The sequence below is a fragment of the Dipodomys ordii genome, unplaced genomic scaffold (assembly GCF_000151885.1).
Source record: "Dipodomys ordii isolate 6190 unplaced genomic scaffold, Dord_2.0 Scaffold6, whole genome shotgun sequence".
Lineage (NCBI taxonomy): Eukaryota > Metazoa > Chordata > Mammalia > Rodentia > Heteromyidae > Dipodomys > Dipodomys ordii.
This window is the reverse complement of record NW_012267222.1, coordinates 3,590,034-3,599,239: the sequence shown is the minus strand read 5'-3', so window position 1 is coordinate 3,599,239 and position 9,206 is coordinate 3,590,034. Positions and strand designations below refer to the sequence as shown.

The window sequence follows — 9,206 nt, the reverse complement described above, 5'->3', positions numbered from 1 at the left end:
TCTCCCTCCTCTCTCCTTTCTCCCCTCTCACCTCTCCCTCTCTCTCTCTCTCTCTCTCTCTCTCTGTGGTAGAGTGCTTGCCTTGCATGCATGAGGCTCTGGGTTCGATTCCTCAACACCACATAAGCAGAAAAAGCCAGAAGTGACGCTGTAGCTCAAGTGGTAGAGCGCTAGCCTTGAGCTGAAGAGCTGAGGGACAGCGCCCAGGCCCAGAGTTCAGGCCCCACAACCGGCAAAAAAGAGTCTCACGGACTTTCCTGCCTGAGCTGGCTTTGAACTGTGATCCTCAGATCTCAGCCTCCTGAGTAGCTAGGATTATAGGCATGAGCCACCGGCACCCGCTGGAGCATTTTTTAAATGTAACTTGGTTGACTTGACACTTTCCAGTTGCTGCTTCTGTTTTGTAGCAATGAGACAGAAACAAGGCCTGGGGCTGGGAAGGTGGCTCAGTGGTAGAGTGCTTGCCTTGCATGCATGAAGCCATGGTTCGATTTCTTAGCACCACATAAGCAGAAAAGCTGGAAGTGGCACTGTGGCTCAAGTGGTAGAGCGCAAGCCTTGAGCTGAAGAGCTGAGGGACAGCCCCCAGGCTCAGAGTTCAGGCCCCTCGACCAAAAAAAAAAAAACCACCAAGGCCTGGTGTGTGCCATTCCTGCTGTGCCATAAGCCCCTAGCCTCCTGTGATCCTACGGGTATCTGTAGCTATACCCTTAATAATGCCTCTGATTTGTCCAACATGTTTGGATGCGTCGTGTTTTTGTTTTCATTTGTCTCTATTTCTAAGGTATTGTTTTTTTAACTTGCTCAAATTTGTGGGTTTTCCAGTCTCCTGTAATGTTTTGTGTGGTATGAATCTTTTAAAATCTACTGAGAATTAATTTGTGTCCTAACATATGTATGGACTGTCCCATGAAAATATAGCCAGATGATTAAGATGATAAAGCTTTTCAGATTACAGCTCTTAATTTTATTACAGAAATTTAGAAATAAGTACATAACTTTAGGTATCATTCTTAATGGTATCTTATTACACCTTGAAATGCTACCAGTATTTTTATGATAGTAAAAGAGATTATCATGTATGAAATATCGAACCAGTGACCTTAGCTGTTCATTTGTGATGGAGGGCCTTAATCTAACCTTTTATTGAATGTGATATTTATTAAAAATGAAACTTCTCATTCCCATTCCTTAATCAATAACACATTAAGCCATTTATTCATAGGATGGAAGGAGGTCTTGCAGACTAAACATTCTGCTCCCCAGTCAGCTAGTTTAATTTTAAAACTAGGAAATAGCACTGTAACCTAGAGTCAGTCAAATCCACATGTAACTTTTGCAAGATATAGAAATAACAATTGGGGGGCTGGGAATATGGCTTACTGGTAGAGTGCTTGCCTAGCATGCATGAAGCCCTGGGTTCGATTCCTTAATACCACATAAACAGAAGAAGCCAGAAGTGGCACTGTGGCTCAAGTGGTAGAGTGCTAGCCTTGAGCAAAAGAAGTTCAGGGGCAACGCCCAGGCCCTGAGTTTAAGCCCCAAGACTGGCAAAAATAATGATAACAATTGGAAGTTGCAGGGAGAAATTGTGTTACTCCTGCTGAGGAAAAAATAAGCCCCTTTGCATCATCACGTAAGTGAACCTACAGAAGATGTATTCTATTGTCTTTGTATTTGAAAACCCTGGGGAGCCAAGTACCAGTGGTTCACACCTGTAATCCTAGCTATTCAGGAGGCTGAGATCTGAGGATTGTGGTTTGAAGCCAGCCTGGGCAGCAAATTCCCCGTGAGACACTTTTTTGGTCAATCCTTGGGCTTGAACTCAGGGCCTGGGCACTGCCCCTGAGTTGCTTTTTGCTCAAGGCTAGCACTCTACCACTTGAGCCACAGCACCACTTTTGGCTTTTTCTGTGTGTATAGTACTGAACAATTGAATCCTAAACTTCATGCATGTTAGGCAAGCACTCTACCACTAAGCCACATACCCAGCCCCCTGTGAGAGACTTATCTCCAATAAACTACTCAAAAATATCCAAGTGTCACTGTGGCTCAAATGGTAGAGCACTAGCATTGAGCATGAAGAGGTGGGACAGTGCTCAGGTCTTGGGTTCAAGCCCACGATTGGAGGGGAAAGAAACCCTGGGATTCAAAAGTGTTGCTCAAGTGGTAGATCACTAGCCTTGAGCAAAAGAAGCTCATGGACAGTACCTAAGCCCTGAGTTCAAGCCCCAGGACCAGCACAAAAAAAATAAAACCCCAGGGTTTAGTGCAGATGCCATGTTGGTAAGAGAGGCAAGAAATGCATTGTGTAATGAATGGTAATTAGGAAGGAGAAAATGCAGAGCTGGAATAGTGAGACCTGTCTCTTCCAGGAGCTTTGTGCATCTAGTCAAGTAGAAAGAACATAGAAAAAAGTGCCCATTGCCAGGCACTGGTGGCTCATGCCTGCAATACTAGCTATTCGGGAGGCTGAGATCTGAGGATTACTGTTCAAAGCCAGCATGGACAGAAAAGTTCTTGAGACTCTTAACCTCAACAAATCGATCAGCAAAGAAGGTATAGTTCATATGGTAGAGTGCAGCCTTGAGCAGAAATCTCAGGGACATGGCCTAGTCCCTGAATTCAAGCCCTAGTACTGGCACAAAGGCCGGGGAGCAAGGGGGGTGGGGGAGGACGGGATCATCTCCAGAGCTTGAGTGTTCACCAACAGGACTTCATAAAGGGGTGCACCTGCTCTCTGCACTCCCAATCCTCCCAGGTTCAGTACTTGCTGCCAAAGGGGTGTTGAACTTGAGTTGAAATGGCAGTGAGAAGTCAGTGGTTGCTTTCCTACTGCCAACCTCTCGCCCGGGAACCAGCTGGCGTGTGCCTCACGGCTTGCGGTTCTTACTGCATGGTGGGCACTGGGCTATGACGCGGTTTACAGTCCGTCTCCTTTCGTTCCTCACTGCCCCTCTCTCAGAGGTGCATTCCGCCTTTTAGAGGAGGAAGTTAAGGCCAGAATGCTTCACAGAGCTGGAAGTGACAGGCCTGATGTCTGTACACGGGCCCTTCGACTCCAGAGCCTGCTTCCTCAACCACTGAAATGGCAGGTGTGCTGGAGCCCAGAGTATATCACACAGGAGACAGGAGCGGCTGTCAGCGCACAACTGCTTCACGGTGCCCTTCCCAAAGAACATGCAAAAGTTAGGGGGCGGGGCCACAGGTCACCTAATCCTGGCAAAGGATGTTCAGTCCCCAGATCCTTGACCCCATTCCATGGAGCAGTTCATGGAAACCTCAGAGCTCCTGATTTAAAGCAGCAGTGCTGGAAATGCATGTCTGTGCAGTGGGCAAGCCAAGCTCTCTGAGGCCTGACCTGAAGGACAAGCTGTCTGGCTTGGGTCTGGCTGCTGCTTCTGTGAATCACACACTCTAGTTAGACTCTCGGCCACCTCTCTCCCCCACGCTTTCGATGCCTGGAGAAGAGGCTGCCCTGTGTCCACAGTAGCATTTATGGTCTGCCTCTTTGGAGTGCTCCAGAATTCTTTTAGAACCTCTACTCAACCTGCACAGGTTGCCAGGGTTTTAACATCTGTAGTGAATAATATAGTTCTGTAGAAAATATGCAAACATCATGCCAAAAAATATTGCCAAAGCACAGTAGAGATTTATTTTTGTGGGTAAAAAAGTGAATGTGGGAATTATACAGCAATGCACTGTAATGTTTGCCTTTGTAACCTTGGGCTCTGAACTCATTGTGTCTGCGACTTCGGACACTTACCATTCCAAGCAGAGTACCCTCTGCTTTGTGGACTCCCTGGTAACCGAGGCAGTGCGGGCCCCTCTGCCATGTGGTCAGCTAGTGACTCTCAAGAATGCTTGACGTGCTCCCCAAAATAAAATGTTTCTTCAGACATCTGAGTAGCGTTGTCCCCTAACGTGACCTCCTGTAGGTGGTGGTTTTGGAGCCAACGCTAACTTCCCATAGAAAACCCACGGCCCAGCCGCCTAGGCTGGCTAGCACTCCAAGGCCCAGGAGGGAGGCGGTCCTCATGCCCTAGCACGAGAGCCCAGCACATGCGTCATTCAGACCGCTACACCTGTAGCTATGTATATAACAGGAAGATTTGTGACATGTTCATATATGAAATATTCGAGTCACTAATGGGTTCAATGCTTTTCTGTGGGATAATAGAAAGTTCTGAAAATAGACCATGCTCTGCACGCAACCCGGTGTCCTGGATGCCTCCCAGGACAGCGAGGAGTGGCCTGCCTGGGAAGGGGCTTCACTGACTTGCTGGTCATTGAAGATTTGTAAAGCATTTCCCCTACTTTTAGGATTAGAGGCTGACTCAGTGGTGGTGTTGGTTTTAGTTTCATTTGTCTTTTTTTTTTTTTTTAATTAACAGCGAGTGGTAGAGTGCTTGCCTAGCATGCATGAAGCCCTGGTTCCGTTCCTCAGTACCACATACACAAAAAAAGCCGGAAGTGGCACTGTGGCTCAAGTGGTAGAGTGCTAGCTTTGAGCAAAAAGAAGCTCAGGCACAGTGTCTGGGCCCTGAGTTCAAGTCCCATGACCGACAAAAAAAGTTAACAACAAATACCTTATTAAATGAATGTTGTTTCTGTGCAGTGACACGCAACTGTATTCTTTCTGAACATATTCTCCAGCAGGACCTCCCAGAAACATCCTGAGTTAAGGAGTGAGCATGTGTTCAAGGCATTGTAGTTGCAGCTCAGAGCATGGAGCCGGCACAGACAGAAGGCCTCATTCCATGTGATCGTAGCCTTCCCGAGCCAAGTAGTCACTATCAGAGTAGTACATATTGATTACTTTCTTAACTGTGGAAAAAAGGCGTATTGGGGTAATAAAGCATAACTTCTTTGTGTCCTGTATGGAGAGACCAAACATGTTGGGATGTGGCTGACAGGTTCCCATTTCAAGGCTGATTCTGATCATGGTAATGTTTAAGTGCCATTGATTGTTCTTTAACTGAATTTTTCTTTATTTAGGCCTCTTCTGAAGAGCTCAAAGCTGCCTACCGGAGGCTGTGTATGCTTTACCACCCAGACAAGCACCGAGACCCAGATCTCAAATCACAAGCAGAACGACTATTTAACCTTGTCCACCAGGCTTATGAAGGTCAGTGGGGGCTTGGTTCCAAGAAACACCCTCCAAGCAGATGTTCGATTTCTTAGAGACTTGATTTGTGGAGGGTAGCGAAAGAGAGTCCTTAGAGGTGTATAAAAGAGGTGGTTAGGTTAGTACTTTTTACTGACGGGGCCCTTTGAAAGAGTAGTATTCTGCTTTAGAAATCAATATGTGTCCAGTAAGTAGAAAATGAAAGTCCAGGTGAAGTAATGGAGCCAGGTCTGAATTGCAGGGGAGCATTCGGTTCTGAATCGTTTACCAGTGCCTTCCAAAGGGAATGCGTGGCGGGGAGGCCGAGTGTTGCAGGAAGCTCTCTTTGTTCTCATTTTTATAAGAAACTACAAGGGCACTCTTTCATCTGAAAGCAATTTTATTGGTTCAGTAGCATTCAGAGAAAGAACGGTTTCAACAAGAAAGCAAATGATGTTAAGAAAGATGAAAAGAAATAGATCCAAGTCATTCAGACCTCTACACCTGTAGCTATGTATAACAGAAAGATTTGTGACACATTCATAAATGAAATATTCAAGTCACTAATGGGTTTAATGCTTCTCTGTGAGGTAATAGAAAGTTCTGAAAATAGACTGAATGGCCCCACAGCAGCGAGGATGGTGCTTAATGCAATTGAATTGCACTTTAAATACTTAAAATGGTAGAAAGAAAGAAAGAGAAAGAAAATCAAGTAAGATAAATTATTCCAGAAGGGGCTTTGGTGACCTGCTCCTTGGAATTAGATAATATGTTTTTTTCACAAAATAATTGACTTCTGAGTATAGACACATAGCATATGGTGTATGTTACCTTAGAGTTTCCCCAACAAATTAGATTTTAATGAACAGATACTTCTGACCATTTATGTGGTAGTTGGCCAAAGCCTGTTCTTTTGTTGTATGCTCTTGTCTGAATTATCCATATAGTTTGCTCATATTGTTTTGGAGGTTTGGGACGAGTTAACAAGTTACCTGCCGGTGTTGGTGAAAGCACAGTGGCAGACCTGGCCTCACATTGACCTAAAGGAAGATAGAAATGAACAGTGAATAAACATCTCCCACTAAATCCAAGAGACGAGCTCAAAACGTCTGGGTCCCTGTTTTCCAGCAGTCAGCATTTCTTTCTTCCTCATTATACTTGAATATAGATAGACTCATTTACATTGTTTTTCTAATTAGGCCTAAAAATATATGCGAACTCTCAGGAGATTAGATGCAAAGATCCTGAACAGAACTTGGCAGAGTAGGGGAAGGATATAGCAACTGTTGACTTTGCTGGTATTCAAGTTCCACGTGGGCAGCCTTGAATCTGCTCCTGGTGTACTTCAGCTGATGGGCCAGCATGGTCATGAGAAAAGAAGGTTGATGTTGTTAGTGTACCCAGTTCTTCCACCTTCCATGTCTGCCCTTGCTCAGAGCTGCCCCAGAAGCGCAGATGGAACCCAGCATCTGGGGGTGGGTCACAACCTCCATGACCCATGGGAGCCACCATCAGTAGGCCCTGGAAGATTGGCCATTTCCTGTGGAAAGCAGCTAACTGGCAGTTACTAGTGGTGATAACCTCAACTTTGGGTTTGCTGTGCCTTTCGACAGAGTGAGACACCATCTGCTTAAGAAACGTGGATGTGGGGGCTGGGAAGGTGGCTCACTGGTAAAGCGCTTGCCTTGCATGTATGAGGCCCTGGGTTCGATTCCTCAGCACCACATAAGCAAAAAGAAGAAAAGCCAGAAGTGGCGCTGTGGCTCAAGTGGTAGAGCGCTAGCCTTGAGCTGAAGAGCTGAAGGACAGCTCTCAGGCCCAGAGTTCAAGCCACATGACCAACAAAAATATTAAAAATAAAGATAACTAAACTTATGACATGGGAAAAGCAAAAAGAAAATCAAGAAAAAGCTTTAGAAATAAAGATGGGCCAGTGGCTCATGCCTGTGATCCTAGCTACTCGGGAGGCTGAGATCTGAGAATCGTGGTTCAAAGCCAGACTGGGCAGGAAGTCTGTGACACTCTTATCTCCAGTTAATCACCAGAAAAACAGAAGTGGCACTGTGGCTCAAGTGGTAGAGTACTCACCTTGAGCTGAAGAGCTGAGAGACAATGCCTAGGCCCAGAGTTCAAGCCCCATGACCAAAACAAGAAGAAGAAGAGGAAGAGAGGAGAAGAAGAAGGAGAAGAGGGAGAGGGGGAGGGGGAAGGGGAGAAGGAAAAAGAAAGAACGAAGGGTGTACCAAAACATGCCATACAGTTCTATCCTGCTCCTGAAAAAATAATAATCAAGTCTTGATTGGAGACAGGAATCATCTCTAACAATCCAGTGTACTTTATATGCTGTTTTACAAGCAGCCACCTTCAATGCAGCCTCCCATGTGGCACACCTTGTACCTACAGGAAAATCAGGGGAAATGTCCTAGGTTGTATCAGGAAAGTAATTAGGAGGAAAGGTATGGGGAAGATGGAGAGGATCTCTAGGAAGATGGTGGTTGGACAGGGAGACCTACCTCATGACTTGTGAAAGGACTGAAAGGTGACTTGTGCACCTTGTAACCATGTCTGACCTTCTACTTGCAGTGCTTAGTGACCCCCAAACCAGAGCCATCTATGATATATATGGAAAGAAAGGACTGGAGATGGAAGGATGGGAGGTAAGAGAAACTGCGTCTGGTGGCCCAGAAGAGTCAGAAACGCCTGTAAAGCACCCTCTCCGGGCAGTCCGGCACCCTCAACCTGTGAGACTAGTCGAGACAGAGTCTCCTTCCTTGCCTTTTTCTGAGATTCTGAGGTTGAATTCTAGACCTGTCTGTGCTACTTGCTAACTCTGGAACTTGTCTGGCTTGTCCTTAGCTTCCTAACATGTCCAGTGAAATGGAGAGGTTGCCAGCACCAGCACTGGGGAGGGGAAGAAGCCAGTGGGAGGAGGCAGTTCTGTCTGGATACAGTCTCTTCCACCTGTCTCCACCTTCACCATGAAACTCTTTGTTTAGGAAAGGTTTAAAAACTTGAGAACTGCATGGGGCTGGGAACATGGCCTAATGGTAGAGTGCTTGCCTTGCAGGCATGAAGCCCTGGGTTCCATTCCTCAGCACCACATACACAGAAAAGGCCAGAAGTGGCACCTTGGCTCAAAAGGTAGAGTGCTAGCCTTGAATAAATGAAGCTCAGAGACATGGCCCAGGCCCTGAGTTCAAGCCCTAGGACTGGCCAAATAAAATGAGAACTGCTAGATTACATTGTCTAAAACAACTCTGCAAGTTAGAACACACTGCCATAGATTAGAACACTTAACATTCATGAGTGATACCGCAGGCATCTGTGAATCAGGCCTCCCTGGACAGCTGGGATGAGCTCTGCCTACATCTGTTTGTTCTGCTCTGCCTCTGGCTGTCACAAGTCTCCTGAAAGGAAGAGGTTAGCATCAAATTGTAAGACTGTAAATTGCTACTAGAATTGATGTTGGTGCTTGTATGCATGTTTCACCTGCAGCTATTTTCTGATTGCCCCACAGTGAATTGTACTTGCTACCATTTAAAACTAAGGGCACCAGGCACCAGTGGCTTACGCCTATAATCCTAGCTACTCAGGAGGCTGAGATATGAGGATCACAGTTCAAAGACAGCTCAGGCAGAAAACTCCCCATTAGACCCTTATCTCTAATTAACTACTCAAAAACTAGAAGTAGACTGTGGCTCAAAGGGTAGAGTGCTAGCCTTGACCAAAAATGCCCAGGTTCTGAGTTCAAGCTGCACAACTGACAAAAAAAAAAAAAGAAAGAAATGTACTCATTACCTGACTTCTGAAACAGTAACACCTTCTGTACATCACCTATATAATAACAAATTAATTGTTTTTTTAATTTATTTTAGTACATTACAACAGGATAAAGTAGAAAGAAATGGGAAAGGGAGAGACACTTCCTTCCTACTGCCCACGCAGGAAATGGGAGTAAAGACTCAAAACAGCGATCCCGGGCTGGGAAGGTGGCTCAGTGGTACAGCGCTTGCCTTGCATGCCTGAGGCTCTGGGTTCAATTCCTCAGCACCACATAAGAAAAAAGAAAAAAGCCGGAAGTGGCGCTGTGGCTCAAGTG

At 45.8% G+C, this 9,206-nt stretch overlaps 1 protein-coding gene across 1 annotated transcript in view; it reads left to right on the top strand.

Moving 5' to 3' along the window:
* Dnajc11 (DnaJ (Hsp40) homolog, subfamily C, member 11) overlaps positions 1–9,206 on the top strand; it is a 54,564-nt gene that overhangs the window by 12,776 nt on the left and 32,582 nt on the right. The window contains exons 2-3 of the mRNA XM_013035484.1: positions 4,999–5,128; positions 7,691–7,764. Of these exons, the coding sequence (XP_012890938.1) occupies positions 5,041–5,128; positions 7,691–7,764 (162 nt within the window). The 5' untranslated portion in view covers positions 4,999–5,040. The remainder of the gene's footprint in view (positions 1–4,998; positions 5,129–7,690; positions 7,765–9,206) is intronic.